The sequence below is a fragment of the Oncorhynchus clarkii genome, chromosome 5 (genome assembly GCF_045791955.1).
Source record: "Oncorhynchus clarkii lewisi isolate Uvic-CL-2024 chromosome 5, UVic_Ocla_1.0, whole genome shotgun sequence".
NCBI classification, from domain to species: Eukaryota; Metazoa; Chordata; class Actinopteri; order Salmoniformes; family Salmonidae; genus Oncorhynchus; species Oncorhynchus clarkii.
The window spans coordinates 85821597-85839529 of NC_092151.1; the positions used below are offsets into that span (position 1 = coordinate 85821597).

The window sequence follows — 17933 nt, forward strand, 5'->3', positions numbered from 1 at the left end:
TCACATAAGACAAATGCAACAAGTGAATTGTAGATTATATCAGAATTGTATTTATCTGAACCAAGCCCTCAAATCCCTCAGAAATACACTCCATTTTAAGCAAATCTTGAACTCTCTTATCGAAAACAGGAAGTTTCTAACAATAAGACGTTGAGTCAACTTCAGTTATCTGAGGGCATCAGGAAACGTAAAGACAACCATTTCAAAGCCCGCCCGTCCAGAAATAAGAGAAGTGAGTGATATTTAAACTTCTCTAAATGAGTATTAAAAAGGGAGACACGGGACCTGATCCATCTGATTACAGCTGTAATGATAGAATAGCAGAGACTCAACAAACAGACTGTTCATAATAATTTCCTCAGGCTGGTTGGAACAGTGAAGGAGAGGCCAAATGACCACCAGCTGCAGGGATCACAACCAACTTACTGGGGGGAAAGAACACAGCTATTACATTACCCATCTAGTATTATTACACAGATCTGACTGTGGCCATTCAGAACAGATCTGCAGCTAGAGAAAACTCAGTGTGCATAGGCCTACTATTACTACCATGCAAAAGGCAGTGTCAGCATTTAGGGAAAGATACAATTCTGAAGTTTTCTGTGTTGCGATTCAAACACACGCTAGAGGTTTGCGTTATACATCCACCCTGACCAACCACCTTACTTTTGTTTTTTGCGTTAAGAAACCTTTTGTCTTATGTAACCATACCAAACGTATACATATACTAATTTCACTGTCCCTGACTTACATTTACTATGTTACGTCTAGTCTATGAGACCAGGCTGGATTCAAACAGGCAACATTTTAGTTATATGCCCAACCATCCACCCCAACTAACAAGCCTACTATTGTTTTTCCCTTAAGTAACCTTATGTCTTATGTAACCATACCAAACCTAAAATATTCTAATTTAAGTGTCCCGGATTTTCGTTTACTATGTTATGTCTAGTCTGTGAGACCAGCCTGGAGCAGAGAGATGCAGAATATGTCTGAAGGGAAATAAAAAACACATGCACATCTAAATGCATTAAAACCAACCATTCTTGGGCATCATCAAAACAGTGCAAATACATAAAACAATGACGACATTTGTTGCAGGATCATTTTTCAAAATGCAATTTTTTAGGCCTAGGTGAATTATTGACTTGGCTAACAACACATTTGGTGGAAATATAGAAATTGATTGGAAAACGAATTTACATTCTATGACAAGTAGAAAGTAGGCTAATCCACAAACTAATGCAAAACTCTGCAACTCCTGAAATCAGAACCAAGGCTTTTGGAGAGTAACGACCTCTTTCCCCTCGTGACGCTCTTCCTTCCTCTCCTCTCCCACCCAAAGTCAGAACGCTCAGATTGGATCTGGAGAATGTGACATGATCTGGAACACTCATAGGGAAAGAGATATAACTGCGAGGATTACTTTACTGTTAAAAACCGTTACCGGAATTGATGGAAATGCGCAAAGACACGCGCGGTTCTTTGGCACGCTGGGGACCGCCGCTAGGAATGTAGAAGTGTCCGCTTTTAACCGAAGAATTGGATTGGAGAAGCCACTGCTCATTTGTGATTTGCGGTTTTGAGGATTACAATTATGATTGATATCTTGTACTTGTTGTGCCTCATACCTGTGTCAGGTAAGTGGAGGGGACAAGTTTATTCCGATCCATTCAATTTTGAACCCTAAATAAATTGTATCCTAAAAACACAGTAAAAACACAGTAATACCCCGTTCACACACAAATGTACAATGCCTGCTTGTTTTTTGACCACGGTAAAATGTGTTTTATACGGGATATTCAGTGGATATTCTCTTATCAATAGCTATTAAACCAAGCATGCCATGACTATGAAGATGGTATATTCTGAAACAGGGGTGGATGAATAATCCATAAAAAATATAGATACAGTTGTCGGAAGTTTACATACACCTTAGCCAAATACATTTAAACTCAGTTTTTCACAATTCCTGACATTTAATCCTAGTAGATATTCCCTGTTTTAGGTCAGTCAGGATTACCACTTTATTTTAAGAATGAGAAATGTTGGAATAATAGTTGAGAGAATTATTTATTTCAGCTTTTATTTCTTTGATTTCTTTCATCACATTCCCCGTGGGTCAGAAGTTTACATACACTCAATTAGAATTTGGTAGCATTGCTTTTAAATGGTTTAACTTGGGTCAAACGTTTCAGGTAGCCTTCCACAAGCTTCCCACAATAAGTTGGGTGAATTTTGGCCCATTCCTCCTGACAGAGCTGGCGTGACTGAGTCAGGTTTGTAGGCCTCCTTGCTTTCACATGCTTTTTCAGTGCTGCCCACAAATTTTCTATAGGATGAGGTCAGGGCTTTGTGATGGCCACTCCAATACCTTGACTTTGTTGGAAGTATGCTTGGGGTCATTGTCCATTTGGAAGACCCATTTGGACCAAGCTTTAACTTCCTGACTGATGTCTTGAGATGTTGCTTCAAAATATCCATATAATTTTCCTTCCTCATGAAGCCATCTATTTTGTGAAGTGCACCCGTCCCTCCTGCAGCAAAGCACCCCCACAACATGATGCTGCCACCCCTGTGATTCACGGTTGGGATGGTGCTCTTCGGCTTGCAAGCCTCCCCTTTTTTCCTCCAAACGCAATGGTGGTCATTATGGCCAAACAGTTATATTTTTGTTTCATCAGACCAGAGGACATTTCTCCAAAAAGTACGATCTTTGTCCCCATGTGCAGTTGCAAACCGTAGTCTGTCTTTTTTATGGTAGTTTTGGAGCAGTGGCTTCTTCCTTGCTGAGCGGCCTTTCAGGTTATGTCGATATAGGACTTGTTAAACTGTGGATAAAGATGCTTTTGTACCTGTTTCCTCCAGCGTCTTCACAGGGGTCCCTTCACAGGGGTCCCTTCACAGGGTCCCTGGGATTGATTTGCACTTTTCGCACCAAAGTGCGTTCATCTCTAGGAGACAGAATGCGACTCCTTCCTGAGCAGTATGACGGCTGTGTGGTCCCATGGTGTTTATACTTGCCTACAATTGTTTGTACAGATGAACGTGGTACCTTCAGGCATTTGGAAATTGCTCCCAAGGATGAACCAGACTTGTAGAGGTCTGAGGTTCTTTAATTGTCCCATGATGTCAAGCTGAGGCACTGAGTTTGAAGGTTGGCCTTGAAATACATCCACAGGTACACCTCCAATTGCTCAAATGATGTCAATTAGCCTATCAGAAGCTTCTAAAGCCATGACATGACATTTTCCAAGCTGTTTAAAGGCACAACCAATTTAGTATATGTAAACTTCTGACCCACTGGAATTGTGATACAGTGAATTATAAGTGAAATAATCTGTCTGTAAACAATTGTTGGAAAAATGACTTGTGTCATGTACAAAGTAGATGTCCTAACCTATTTGCCAAAACTATAGTTTGTGAACAAGAAATGTGTGGAGTGGGTGAAAAACGAGTTCCAACCTAAGTGTATGTAAACCTCTGACTTCAACTGTATACTGTATATATTACGATTTCGGATCTCAGTCTTCAATAGCTCTTACACAAAGCGTGGCATGACCTTGACACAGGTGGAGGATGGAAAAAATCCACAGCTTTGGGATATTTTGTAATTATTTTTTTCTAGCTTTCATTTTTACATTTGATTAATTTAGCCAATTACAGTTAAGTGCCTTGATCAAGGGCACAGTGTCAGTTTTTTCACCTAGTCGGGTCGGGGATTTGACCCAGCAACCTCTCATGTACTGGCCCAACACTCTTAACCACTAGGCTAAGACCTCCCTGTTTGAAATACAAACAGCCCCCAAGGTTTAACAACATCCCCCCCCATCCCTCTTCTCTTCCTAATTTACCAGTTACCCACTGGTATGTATAAAAGCGGTATGTATACATGCAAGAAAGTGGTAAATAAGGGGCCTTTTGAAAGGAGCCTTTTGAAAGGGGCTTTTTGAAAGGGGCCCATATAAACATTGCCTGGTATTTTTTTACAGGTAAAATACTACACCTTCTATCTGAAATAGGTATAAGCTACGTTACTCAAGGTGCTTATTAGATGTTGTAATCATTACCACTGAATGTTTGAGCCCCATAAAGAAGGCTATAACGTAGGCTATGCAAGGCAACTAACTGTAATTTAGATTTCTGAACATCAGAATTGATTTGACACAACAAGTTATGGGCTACTATAAAAGTTCAAGGGGAGTGCAGAATGCATCCTCCTGAGAGAGCAGGAGCTCATCCCTGTTTCCTTCTATTGTTCCGTGGATCAGGGCTCAAATGCCACAGAACAGGAATGTGGTCGGATTTATGTTGCACCATTTCTGTGCCACCATATATGATGTGTTTTCTTATTTGGCTCCCAATGATTTATGTTGGGGACCCTGATTCTAGGTCAGTTTGTAACTGAAATATGTCCCCAGGTTGTAGCGTTATGCCCTCAGGCCCTCAAATTCTAATCTGGACCTCGAAGCCAGTTCCATTGCTTTTTTCCCCCATTCTTAATAATCTGGTAGAACAGAACACCAGCAATAGCCCGGACCTCGTAGGGTAAGATTGAAATAGCCCTGCCCTAAGGTCTGTTGGTTTGGGTTAGAATGAATTAACTGATTTTTATAACATCAGTAGATTACTACAGTAGCTTCCCTTTGTTGTTTTATCTCAAAATAGTGTAGATTACTGTATCATGTGAGCGATGCCATCTCGTCCTTACAGGTGCGGTTACAGACCTGACGATGATCTCCAACGCCGTGGCCTCCACCCCTCAGCGCTTCTCCATATCTTGCCTCATAGGGGAGCGGGACGCGGCAGAGTTAGACCTGGACATCAAGAAGGACAACAGCATTCTCATCCTCCCCTCACCGTCCCAATACAGCGTCAAGAGGCCCAAGACCAAGGAGGTGGTGGCCAACGAGTTTGTTGGTATAGTGGACCAGACGGGCATCTTCTATTGTCATGCATCAAAGGGAACTAGTCCTACTAGAAACCTGGTCACAGTCACTCTCATCAACAACTACAGCAAAGGTAAGGAAGAGGCTCTCAGTGAAAGAATGAGAGTGTGTGTGAGAGAGAGAGAGAGAGAGAGAGAGAGAGAGAGAGAAAACACATCTTATTCTGTATTGCTCCTTCCAGGTCTTTTTGTCCCGGTCCACCTCACAGTGACGACTAACAAAGGGGACACAGTCCACCTGGCCATGCAGGTCCTCAGCTCCCAGAGGAGAGATGTCACCTGGAAGTACAATGGTGAGTTACGGAGGGAGGGAGGGATGGCATGGAGGAGGGGATGGATGGATGGGGGGGGGGGGGGGGGGGGGGGATAGATTCATCTAAATGAGAAAATGACATGGCAATATAGCCAATTGCTTGATTAATTGATTAATGATGTTAATGAGATCTTGTCCTATGTGCTGACTCATACTGTGTTCTATACCAGGAAACTATTTCTACATGACCCACTGGGGTGATGTGTCCAACAGTACGACTGTAGTAACCCTTGAGAACGTGGCTCGTGCCAACGAGGGCATCTACAGTGCATGCTTCGTGGGAGACAGTCCCATCAATGGAGCCTGGATGAGGTTGATTGTCAGAGGTACAGAAAGGGTGTTCATATTAAACACACACACATACACACGCACAAAGACACACACACACACACACACACACACACACACACACACACACACACACACACACACACACACACACACACACACACACACACACACACACACACACACACACGCGCACGCGCACAAAGACACAAAGACACACATACACACATACACACACATACACAAATTGACTCGTTCATTGTAGTAGTTCGTTTGACCGGCTAGTGCTGGCCGCAATGAGTCCTACAGCAGGATTAATACAAAAAATTATCTTATTTGTATGCCTAGCAATCAACAAATTTAACAAGTTTCAGTCGCAAATGACAGCTCCAATAAGCCCCCTATGGTGAACAACATATGAGAGGCTTGTAGAATCATGACTCTTGAGTTTTCAGTTCATCGTTCACCAGTAGGGGGTCCTGGTGTTCTGGGCATTACTGACTCAAATAGAAAGAGTTGAAAGATTCATTATTTTGACTGAACGAGTGAAGAAGATTAGAGTCAGTAAAATAAGCTGAACTTCCCATCGCTATTGTAAACTGTCTGTACTGGGATTGATCTATTTTCATCTGGATGTAAGCCTGACAATACATTTAGTTATTTCTTCTCTGAAACATTTTTGGTTGGGCATTGGTAGTACTAAGTTAATAGTCTGATTATAGTTAATAAGTAGTACTAAGTTAATAGTCTGATTGACACCTGTATTACCTTTATATTTAACCCTTACTTTACCAGTTACGTTGACTGAGAACACATTGTCATTTACAGCAACGACCTGGGGAATAGTTAGTAGGGGAGAGGAGGGGGGATGAATGAGCCAATTGGAAGCTGGGGATGATTAGGCGGCCATGATGGTATGAGGGCCAGATTGGGAATTTAGCCAGGACACCGGGGTTAACACCCCTACTCTTATGATAAGTGCCATGGGCTCTTTAGTGACCACAGAGAGTCAGGACACCCGTTTAACGTCCCATCCGAAAGACTGAACCCAACACAAGGGCAATGTCCCCAATTACTGCCCTGGGGAAAGAGTGCCCCCTACTGGCCCTCCAACACCTCTCCCAGCAGCATCTCTCTTACTGCTAACCATTACAAGGATCTGTATGATGATTGACATATGGATGAGGTGTTTGTATTTGGGTGGGTTGGCCACTGATGCTTCTCTGCTGTCGCTCCCAGACTGTGGCAGTAAGAAGTGGGGTGCCGACTGTGACAAGGACTGTCCAGAGTGTCTCAATGGAGGGGTGTGCCACGACAGTGATGGGGACTGTATCTGTCCACCAGGGTTCATGGGGATGCGCTGCGAGACAGGTGAGTGTGGCTGTGTCTGGGTGTGAGTGTGGTTGTGTGTGGGGGGGAGGAGGGGGTGGGGGGAGGGGTGGGGGGGTTACAGGCGCTATGTTAAAGAATAAAATTGTGGCCTTGAAACTGACACATACACACAATTGCTAATTTGTAGTGTGTGTGTGTCCATAAGTGTGTATAAGTGCGTGCGTGGTGTGTGTAAAATACAAGTATATTCTATTGACAAACTGTCTGAAGTAACTGTACCTGTCCTGTACTAAATCTAGGACTCGTAATGTATTCTCTTCCAGCCTGCAGAGAGGGGATGTTTGGCCGTAACTGTCAGGAGTGGTGCAGGTCAGAGCTGGACTGTGTAGGGCTGAGGTTCTGCCTGGCTGACCCTTACGGATGCTCCTGTGCCAGCGGATGGTTTGGGAACCACTGCAACAGATGTGAGTTCATTTGTTATAATTAGGGTTATGGCGTATTTTCAGCCTTGGATTGACCAATAAATATTGATTGTACTGTACAACCAACCTATCTACATTACTGCATGTGTTAAAATAGATATGTACATAACAGATCAGGTAGCAATTCATGACACACTCATTAGAACTCCAACACCTTGGCATTCCCATCCTAATGTCTTCCCTCCCCCAGCCTGCCACAGGGACATGTACGGGGCAGACTGCAGTCTGAGCTGTAGGTGTAAGAACGGAGGAGTGTGTAACCGTTTCAGTGGATGTCAGTGTCCCACTGGCTGGAGAGGACAGCACTGTGAGAAATCAGGTAGGTAAACATGACTTCCTCCTCCTCCTCCTCCTCCTCATCATCACCACTGGTGCCTCTACCAAGCATCTTCTTCCTCATCTTCATATGTTTCTCCCCCATTAGACCGCGCCCCTCAGATCTTGGACATGGCCAGTAGTCTGGAGTGGAACCTTGACTCCAGCCCTGAGATCCTGTGTTCTGCCACAGGCAACCCCCTGCCTAGCCACACCAGCATCGAGCTGCGCAAACTGGACAGTTCTGTGCTCAAGGTAGAGGCAATGGAGGGATGGCCAGGGTGTTTATTTTATATTGGATTATTCCATTACTGGGAATCAAACTGTGATGGTGTTGTCAGTGAGATTTGGGAAATTCTGTGTATTTGTAACAGTGAAAATAGGTCAATATTTTTTATGTTAATGTCAGTTGGCTCAACATACAGTCTTGCCCATATCTATTTGGACCTCTCTCAGGCATCTCGCACCACCATGGACTCCAATAAGAGCACAGCCCAGTTTGAGATCCCTCGTCTGTCCTTCGAGCATGCTGGGTTATGGGAGTGCAGGGTCTCCACCAATGGGGGACAAGACTCCCGCAAGTTCAACCTCACTGTCAAAGGTCAGAAGAGAGAAGTATTTTACTGGTCCAGATCAGTTTGTGTGAGGTGCTTAACATCGAGGGCAGCTTTCCTAGACACAGAGGAACCCTAGTCCTGGACTTAAACATACTTTTTAGTGCAGGACTTGATTTGAGTGGGAAACCTGTCCTAAGTACACACTGAGAAAAATGGTAGATAAAAAGGTTTTAATGTTCTGGTTGAAACTCGTCATATCACCCGTCTCACCCACATCCTCTCACCCACATCCTCCCCCCCACCCGCTCTCTCCCCAGAGCCGCCGTGCCCCAACACCCCTCCCAAGCTGCTGGAGAAGAGGAGTAAGCAACTGGTGGTGATGCCTGTGGATTCCTACAGAGGAGACGGACCCATAGACTCCACCAAGCTCCTCTACAAGCCCATGGAGACCGGAGACTCCTGGTCCTCCATCATAGGTATGTCAGGTGGAGTTTGATCTCATGTAAAGTCATGGGAGTTACAACTACATATCTTGGCAAGTGGCAACATGCGTTATTATCCATTTCACAGGAAAAATCACTGTGGTATATCAGACCGTATACCATGGGTATGACAAAACATGTATTTTTACTGCTCTAATTACATTGGTAACCAGTTTCTAATAGCAATAAGGCACCTTGGGGTTTGTGGTATATGGCCAATATACCACGGCTAAGGGCTGTGTCCAGGCACTCCGTGTTGCCCGGCTCAGGCCTTGTTGCTTAATTATACATTATACACTTTAGATTCCTATGCTACATTGATAATGGTCTCTGATGCTCTCTCTCTGTGTTCATGTTCTTCAGTGTACAGTAGAGAGCCTATAACTCTGATGAATCTGAAGCCGTCTACCCGCTACCACATCCGTGTCCAGCTGACCCGTCCTGGGGAGGGAGGGGAGGGAACTCTGGGGCCTGAGGCCATCATGGAGACTGACTGTCCAGGTGAGAAACAACATAGTGGCCATTTTACTTTTTGTAGTATCGTAATGGAAGAAAGTCAGAACGGAGGTTTGGTGAAGTTGCAGAGGGGGAGTGTGTGTGTGTGTGTGTGTGTGTGTGTGTGTGTGTGTGTGTGTGTGTGTGTGTGTGTGTGTGTGTGTGTGTGTGTGTGTGTGTGTGTGTGTGTGTGTGTGTGTGTGTGTGTGTGTGTGTGTGTGTGTGTGTGTGTGTGTGTGTGAGTTGAAGTTAGTAGAAGTTTGTCCTAGTGGACAGCTAAGTGCTGGTTCTGAATCTGTGTGAGAATGGTTCTTTAATTCTGAGGTCTATAAGTGACCAGATCAGAATGTTCTTTGTCCGTCTGTAAGCCAGAGGCTAAGTAAACAGTAGAATGAGTAAGTATCCCAGGCTGGTGGACCTCTCCCTGACTGCGTGTTCTGTGTCGCTGCTGTAGAGCCAACGGTTCGACCGGAGATTGACTTCAGTTCGCTGGAGGGCCGCAACGCCACCGTACGCTGGCTGTTGCCTGGTAACGATGGCGGGGCCGTGGGTGCGGCCAGCGGGTTCTTAGTGCAGCTCTTCGGGCCCTCCCCCTCAGGAGAGAAGCTGAGAGAGGAGACCACCCTGCTCAATGTGCTCTCCACCAAGTTCTACAACCTGCAGTACCACCAAGACTACACAGTGGTCGTCAGGCTGCTCAACTGTGGCAGTCTGGGGCCTGCCTCTAAGCCTTACCACTTCCGCATCAACAGCCAGGGTAACTAACAAAAGCTCTTTCTATTGGCTTAGCGGTGAGTGTTGACGAGTGGGATTGGTGGATGTATGGTGCCTGGCTCCCCCCTGCCCTCGTAGTGTGTCATGATTAAAGAAAGGAAATCAGGATGAAAACATTGTGCAGCGTTGGGCAATAGCCATGTAGCCATGTAGCCATGTAGCCATGTAGCATAAGATAAAACATTCCTCCTCTCTTTTCCCCTCTCCCCCTCTCCCTCAGGTCCCTCCTCCCCTCGTAATGTCCAGGCCCTGCCCCTGTCTGTGTCTGCGGTGCAGGTGAAGTGGCAGCCCCCTGAGGACCCTAACGGGGGCATAGTAAAGTACATCATAGAGTACCAGCCAGTGGGTCAGGGCAGCCTGCACCCCTGGGTAGATACTGACGATGGCAACAAGACGGCTAAAGACGTGACAGCACTTAACGGGAGTACTCTCTACCAGTTCAGAGTGAGAGCCTTCTCTAAAGTACCGGGGGAGTGGAGCAAGTTGGTCCATGCCAGGACCCAGGGAGATGGTGAGTTAGATTACGCCACTCTGTAATCCCACATGAATAACAGTGAGTGAGTGAGTGAGTGAGTGAGTGAGTGAGTGAGTGAGTGAGTGAGAGAGAGAGAGGAGATACTTAGCCTACTACTAAGGATACTTAGCCTATTGTACATAAGAAATAGGAGATGGCCAGGTGATTCTCACTGCACACCTCCTCATCTCCTCCTCCTCCCCTCCTCATCTCCTCCCCTCCTCCTCATCTCCTCCTCGCCTCCTCATCACCTTCTCATCTCCTACTCCTCTCCTCCTCATCTCCTCATCTCCTCCTCCTCTCCTCCTCCTCCCCTCCTCATCTCCTCATCTCCTCCTCCTCCCCCCTCATCTCCTCCTCATCTCCTCCTCCTCCCCTCCTCATCTCCTCATCTCCTCCTCATCTCCTCCTCTCCTCCTCATCTCCTCCTCCTCCCCTCCCCATCTCCTCCTCCCCTCCTCATCTCCTCCTCTCCTCCTCATCTTCTCCTCCTCCCCTCCTCCCCTCCTCCCCTCCTCATCTCCTCCTCCTCCCCTCCTCTTCTCCTCCTCTCCTCCTCTCCTCCTCATCTCCTCCTTCTCCCCTCCTCCTCTCCTCCTCTCCTCCTCATCTCCTCATCTCCTCCTCCTCCCTCTCATCATCATCCTCCTCCCCTCCTCTTCTCCTCCTCTCCTCCTCTCCTCCTCATCTCCTCATCCCCTCCTCTTCTCCTCCTCTCCTCCTCTCCTCCTCATCTCCTCTTCTCCTCCTCTCCTCCTCTCCTCCTCATCTCCTCATCTCCTCCTCCTCCCCTCCTCTTCTCTTCCTCTCCTCTTCATCTCCTCATCTCCTCCTCCTCCTCCTCCACTCCTCCCCTTTCAGGCTTCCAGGACTTTACTCCAACCACCCAGGGTGTGGGGGGGCGTCCAGGCAGCGAGGGCTACCAGCTAGTGGTGGCGGTAGTGGGGTCTGTGACGGTCACCTGTGTCACCATCCTGCTGGCCCTGCTGGTGCTCTTCTGCATCCGCAAGACCCTGCTCAAACACAGACGCAACTTCACCTACCAGTCTGGATCGGTGAGAGACAGAGTGAGAGAGAGAGACACGGCATACCACAGTCATTAACTAGTTCACAAATCCTTATTTAACCTGTCTCCTCCCATTCATCTACACTGATTGGTGTGGATATAACAGGTGACATCTATAAGGGATCATATAGTCCCCCTGACTCACCCGGCCATTATACTGTGGAAAGCAGGTGTTCTTAATATTTTGTACAGTGTATATATCCACTTTTACGCTATATTATACATAGCGACATATTATTAAAAACCTCTCTATATATACAATGTTTATACTTTGACTGATTAAAAATGAATGAAATGAATCATTGCAACCCGTAGGGAGAGGAGACCATCCTGCAGTTTAACTCTGGGACCCTGACCCTGACGAGGAGACCCAAGCCTGCCGCCGAGTCCCTCACCTACCCCATCCTGGAGTGGGATGACATCAAGTTCGAGGACGTCATCGGAGAGGGCAACTTCGGTCAGGTCATCAAGGCCATGATCAAGAAGGATGGGGCCAAGATGAGCGCTGCTATCAAGATGCTGAAAGGTAGTATGTACCACACAAACACACGCAGGCACACACACCAAAACAGACACACAGACACACAAAGACACACACACTAAAAACCCTGACAACAAGCCAGGGGTCAAATTGAACAAGCTTCTTTCTCTGTACCTGTTTGTAACTTGCTATGTTTGCTGTGTTTCGTTTTGAGCAGAATTTGCCTCTGAGAATGACCACCGGGACTTTGCAGGAGAGCTGGAGGTATTGTGTAAACTGGGCCAGCATCCCAACATCATCAATCTCATAGGAGCCTGTGAAAACAGGGGTGAGTCTCCCACCTACTGGTCAGGGTGGGAATTACACGCTTTTAATTGACGCTATAATAATACTGCTGGCAGTAATATAATACTACTTCCCTCTTCAAGGGAATACTTTTAAATATGAGTTTTGAAGCAAGTTGATAGAAATAAGTCTGTATTATTTTATGTTTTGCTATAGCATGTGATTTTAAGATGTCAAGCTGTGTAAACTGTAAATGTAAACCTACAGGTCAACTTTGTATTTGTTCAGTACTGATTCCATATTGCTTAGTTGCCTGAGCCCAACATGCAGGGCATGAAGTGGTTAATATCCTGAGTTATCCGGATGCGTACAGATGTGCACCTGGACACGACTGTGTGTCGTCCAACCCAAACAAACCCTGTCTATCTGCAAGAAGCATTTGCACAATCACATTTGTTTTGGTTGTCCATATGCCACATCAGCAAACTGTTCCGCTGATATCTATCTGTGTGATACAGAGTCTTGGGACCAAGCTCTGAGCATGACATTTCAATTTCCATACCACATCTGATGGTTTCAGGACATAATTGAATTGCCTGTTTCTCTTTGTACTTTAGAGGGAGATTACAAAAACAACTCAACCATGAGAAAAATACATCCTGCCAAACCACTGTGTTTCACAATCCTACTGGTTCTCAAGTAACCCTGAGAGAGAAACCAGAATGGCTGGTTAATTATGGTTCTCTTTGTCTCTCTCTCTCTCTCTCCCTCTCTCTCTCTCTCTCTCTCTCTCTCTCCCTCTCCCTCCCTCTCTCTCTCTCTCTCTCTCCCCCTCTCTCTCTCTCTCTCTCTCTCTCTCTCTCTCTCTCTCTCTCGATACAATTATGATGATTACAACACAGAACTAGAATTATATTTCTATGGTTACATTATGACACTCAGTTAATGCCTTCCTACCTTTTCATTGCTAACTTTTATGCGTATGGTATCTCCCTTAGCAACCTTCTCCATAAAGTGTACAAGTAAATCATTAACTTCCTTTACTTTCCCCTAACTGCCTCTCTCTACCTGTGTAGGGTACTTGTATATTGCCATTGAGTACGCCCCCTATGGTAACCTGCTTGACTTTCTGCGTAAGAGCAGAGTCCTGGAGACAGACCCCGCCTTTGCCAAAGAGCATGGCACCGCATCCACCCTCACCTCACAACAACTGCTGCAGTTTGCCGTCGACGTGGCAACTGGCATGCACTACCTTAGTGACAAACAGGTATGGTATACACACAGATGTCTCTGTGAACTCTAAAGATGTGTCCCTGTGTTGGGAGGGGAGTTGCCAGTTCTATGTGGTTCATATCCAAGTTTGGCAGCATACTGTTATTTCATTGTTTTACAGCTGTGCAAGCTTCAATACACATATGATGATTGATAAATGTGACAGAGAATCTTCATTTATGTCGTTTTCCTCTCAACATACATTTTCAATTATATAATTCCCAGATGTTATCTTCGTCCTCCCTCTTCTCCCTCTCCCCCCTCTCCTCTCTCTCCCCTCTCTCCTCCCTCTCCTCCCTTTCCTCTCTCTCTCCCCTCTCTCCTCCCTTTCCTCTCTCTCCCCTCTCTCTCTCTCTCTCCCCCCCCTCTCTCCTCCCTTTCCTCTTTCTCTCCTCCCTCTCTCTCTCTCTCTCTGTCTCTCTCTCCCTTCTCTCCTCCCTTTCCTCTTTCTCTCCTCTCTCTCTCTCTCTCTCTCTCGCTTTCTCTCTCTCCCCTCTCTCCTCCCTTTCCTCTTTCTCTCCTCCCTCTCTCTCTCTCTCTCTCTCTCTCTCTCTCTCTCTCTTTCTCCTCCTTTTCCTCTCTCTCTCTCTCTCTCTCTCTCTCTCTCTCTCTCTCTCTCTCTCTCTCGCTCTATCTCTCTCTCGCTCTCTCTCTCTCTCTCTCTAGTTCATCCACAGAGATCTGGCAGCGAGGAACGTTCTAGTGGGAGACAACCTGGTCGCTAAGATAGCAGACTTCGGTCTGTCCAGAGGAGAGGAGGTCTATGTCAAGAAGACCATGGTGGGTGCTCAGTCATTATCAAACAATAGCCAGTGTACTAGTCTGTAATGATTCCCCAAAATGAGTACAGATGATAAATAAAACTGTGAAATGAGTGGAAGGAATTGATGTAAGAGGTGTAAGGTGTAATTGGTGTAATTGATGTAAGAGGGCAAGCAAGTAACCCTGCAAGTTATGAGAAGAGAGAATCATACACCTTTACATTTATTAGACAGACTGAAAACTGCATAGGAGGACTGAACATTTCTCTTTGCATTACAGGGGAGGTTGCCTGTGCGTTGGATGGCGATAGAGTCCCTAAACTACAGTGTGTACACCACCAAGAGTGACGTGTGAGTATCTGTCTGGGAAACTCATAGTTCAACGAGAACAAATCGTGGCTTTATTTATTTAGACAATTATACCATGTGTTCCAGTAATGGTTGGAAGACAATACGATGCCAGCAGTCACATGATCCCGGTCTCTCTCTCTGCCCTGCTGTCCAAAACAACAAATCATGTTTGCCCTCCACCCCCCCAGTCAATGGTGAACTGATAACTTAGGGCAGAGGAAACTGATAACAGAACCCAGGAAGCCCTAAGGAACATAGAGCCAGTGGATGGTCTCAAAACCACACAGAGCCTGTCAAACACACACTATTTATACCCACCTCAGAACTGTCTGGAAGGCCATAGGACAGCTACAGGAAGTGAAACGAAAAAGAGTTGGTTAGGTTAGCAGAAAAGAGAGACGTTTCTGTAGTAAACAAGTTGTAAATGAGCTGTGTGTGTGTGTGTGTGTGTGTGTGTGTGTGTGTGTGTGTGTGTGTGTGTGTGTGTGTGTGTGTGTGTGTGTGTGTGTGTGTGTGTGTGTGTGTGTGTGTGTGTGTGTGTGTGTGTGTGTGTGTGTGAGCTAAGGCACACAGAACATTAGAAAAGTTAACCAGACCATTACTCTGTGTTTACGAGAGAGAGAAAATATATAGACATAATATGACATTTGAAACGTCTTTATTATTTTGGAACTTTTGTGAGTGTAATCTTTACTGTTCATTTTTTATTGTTTATTTCACTTTTGTTTATCCATTTCACTTGCTTTGGCAATGTAAACATATGTTTCCCATGCCAATAAAGCCCCTTGAATTGAATTGAATTGAATAGAGAGAGAAAGAAAGAGAGAGATAACCTGAGGCAGAGTCATATTGTATTTGTACAGAATGACTGACAGTTAACTGTTCAACATGCAGTGGGTAGGCTACATTATCTTGTTAGTTCACATTGGCAAGTCAACATAAAACCTCTAATTACCCTGTTTAATGGATGGATTTACAATTTCACTCTCTGTTCAATGGTCTTTACTTCTCCACCGTTCCTCATCGTCCTTCTCTCTCTTTCTCAGATGGTCTTTCGGTGTACTTCTATGGGAGATAGTGAGTTTAGGTAAGTTGCCGTCAAGTTAACGTCAAGTGTGAACTCTATTCCTATTTTCAGATGAGAAATACTATTGGCGTATATTCCCAGCCATGTGGGCACCCAAAATTAAATAATCAAAACACCTCTGGTTACCCTGAGAGAGTATTTCCACCACTGTAAATGTACCATAGGTCACAGAGAGAAAGGGGGAGGGGCAGAGGATAAACAACTTCAGAATACACAGAAAGAACATCGTCCCTCTAGGAAATATTATCATAAACGTCTGAGCAAAACAACCCCTCCTATGAGGATTGATGAGGGTGATGATGGTGGTGATGATGATGATGGTGATGATGGTGATGATGATGGTTGATGATGATGTGATGATGGTGATGATGGTGATGATGGTGGTGGTGATGATGATGGTGATGATTGTGATGATGATGATGATTATGTGATGATGATGGTGGTGAAGATGGTGATGATGATGATGGTGATGGTGGTGGTGATGGTGATGATGATGATGGTGATGGTGGTGGTGATGGTGATGATGATGATGGTGATGATGATGATGATGGTGATGGTGGTGATGATGATGATTTTGACCAAGACTATGACTGACAGACATCAGTCCATGGCCAGTGTCAGTGCCCCGTGTCAGTGCCCCGTGTCAGTGCCCCGTGTCAGTGCCCCGTGTCAGTGCCCAGTGTCAGTGCCCCGTGACAGTCCCCCGTGTCAGTGCCCCGTGACAGTCCCCCGTGTCAGTGTCCGTGCCCCTTGTCAGTGTCCGTGCCCCGTGTCAGTGCCCCGTGTCAGTGTCCGTGCCCCGTGTCAGTGCCCCGTGTCAGTGTCCCGTGTCAGTGTCCCGTGTCAGTGCCCCGTGTCAGTGCACCATGTCAGTGCCCCGTGTCAGTGCCAGTGCCCCGTGCCAGTGCCCCATGTCAGTGCGCCCCTTGTCAGTGTCAGTGCCCCGTGCCAGTGCCCCGTGTCAGTGTCCCGTGTCAGTGCCCCGTGTCAGTGTCCCCGTGTCAGTGTCAGTGCCCCGTGTCAGTGCCCCGTGTCAGTGTCCCGTGTCAGTGTCCGTGTCAGTGCCCAGTGTCCGTTCCCCGTGTCAGTGTCCCGTGTCAGTGCCCCGTGTCAGTGCCCCGTGTCAGTGTCCCGTGTCAGTGTCCCGTGTCAGTGCCCCGTGCCAGTGCCCCGTGTCAGTGTCCCGTGTCAGTGTCCCGTGTCAGTGCCCCGTGTCAGTGCCCCGTGTCAGTGCCCAGTGTCAGTGCCCAGTGTCAGTGTCAGTGCCCAGTGTCCGTGCCCCGTGTCAGTGTCCGTGTCAGTGCCCCGTGTCAGTGCCCCTTGTCAGTGCCCCGTGTCAGTGTCAGTGCCCCGTGTCAGTGCCCCGTGTCAGTGCCCCGTGTCAGTGCCCAGTGTCAGTGTCCGTGTCAGTGCCCCGTGTCAGTGTCAGTGCCCCGTGTCAGTGCCCCGTGTCAGTGCCCCGTGTCAGTGCCCCGTGTCAGTGCCCCGTGTCAGTGCCAGTGTCAGTGCCCCGTGTCAGTGCCCCGTGTCAGTGCCCCGTGTCAGTGTCCGTGTCAGTGCCCCATGTCAGTGCCCCGTGTCAGTGCCCATGTCAGTGCCCCGTGTCAGTGCCCATGTCAGTGCCCCGTGTCAGTGCCCATGTCAGTGTATGGTTGTAAAAGTTAATCCGTCTCTCTGTCTGTCTACCAGGTGGTACTCCTTACTGTGGGATGACCTGTGCCGAGCTTTATGAGAAGCTCCCTCAGGGCTACAGGATGGAACAGCCCAGGAATTGTGACGACGAAGTGTAAGCAATGACCTGGGCTTGGAACTGTGTGTGCGTGCATACGTGTGTGTGAGTGAGTGAGTGAGGCACACAGAGACACAGAGAGAGACAGACACAGAGAGAGACAGACAGACAGACAGACAGACAGACAGACAGACAGACAGACAGACAGACATATAGATACAGACAGACAGACAGACAGACAGACAGACAGACAGACACAGAGAGAGACACAGACAGACAGAGAGAGACTCAGACAGACACAGACACAGAAAGACAGAGAAAGAACAGACAGACAGAAAGAGACACAGACAGAGATACAGTGCCTTGCGAAAGTATTCGGCCCCTTTGAACTTTGCGACCTT

The 17933-nt window shown here is 46.7% G+C and overlaps 1 protein-coding gene across 7 annotated transcripts in view; it reads left to right on the top strand.

The window, feature by feature from the left end:
- Positions 1-17933, top strand: part of LOC139409493 (tyrosine kinase with immunoglobulin-like and EGF-like domains 1) — a 28395-nt gene that overhangs the window by 645 nt on the left and 9817 nt on the right. Inside the window, exons 1-21 of one of the 7 annotated variants that reach the window (XM_071154710.1) lie at positions 1369-1640; positions 4714-5022; positions 5131-5241; positions 5432-5587; positions 6789-6920; positions 7205-7345; positions 7554-7682; positions 7788-7933; positions 8135-8279; positions 8553-8711; positions 9081-9218; positions 9667-9969; positions 10207-10497; positions 11362-11555; positions 11882-12095; positions 12265-12375; positions 13409-13599; positions 14271-14384; positions 14646-14716; positions 15763-15803; positions 17493-17589. In XM_071154710.1, coding sequence (XP_071010811.1) covers positions 1598-1640; positions 4714-5022; positions 5131-5241; positions 5432-5587; positions 6789-6920; positions 7205-7345; positions 7554-7682; positions 7788-7933; positions 8135-8279; positions 8553-8711; positions 9081-9218; positions 9667-9969; positions 10207-10497; positions 11362-11555; positions 11882-12095; positions 12265-12375; positions 13409-13599; positions 14271-14384; positions 14646-14716; positions 15763-15803; positions 17493-17589 — 3236 coding nt within the window. In that variant the 5' untranslated portion in view covers positions 1369-1597. Of the gene's footprint in view, positions 1-1368; positions 1641-4713; positions 5023-5130; positions 5242-5431; positions 5588-6788; positions 6921-7204; positions 7346-7553; positions 7683-7787; positions 7934-8134; positions 8280-8552; positions 8712-9080; positions 9219-9666; positions 9970-10206; positions 10498-11361; positions 11568-11881; positions 12096-12264; positions 12376-13408; positions 13600-14270; positions 14385-14645; positions 14717-15762; positions 15804-17492; positions 17590-17933 lie in introns of those variants that run through there. The other 6 variants (XM_071154711.1, XM_071154709.1, XM_071154708.1 and 3 more) reach the window with 6 other exon arrangements.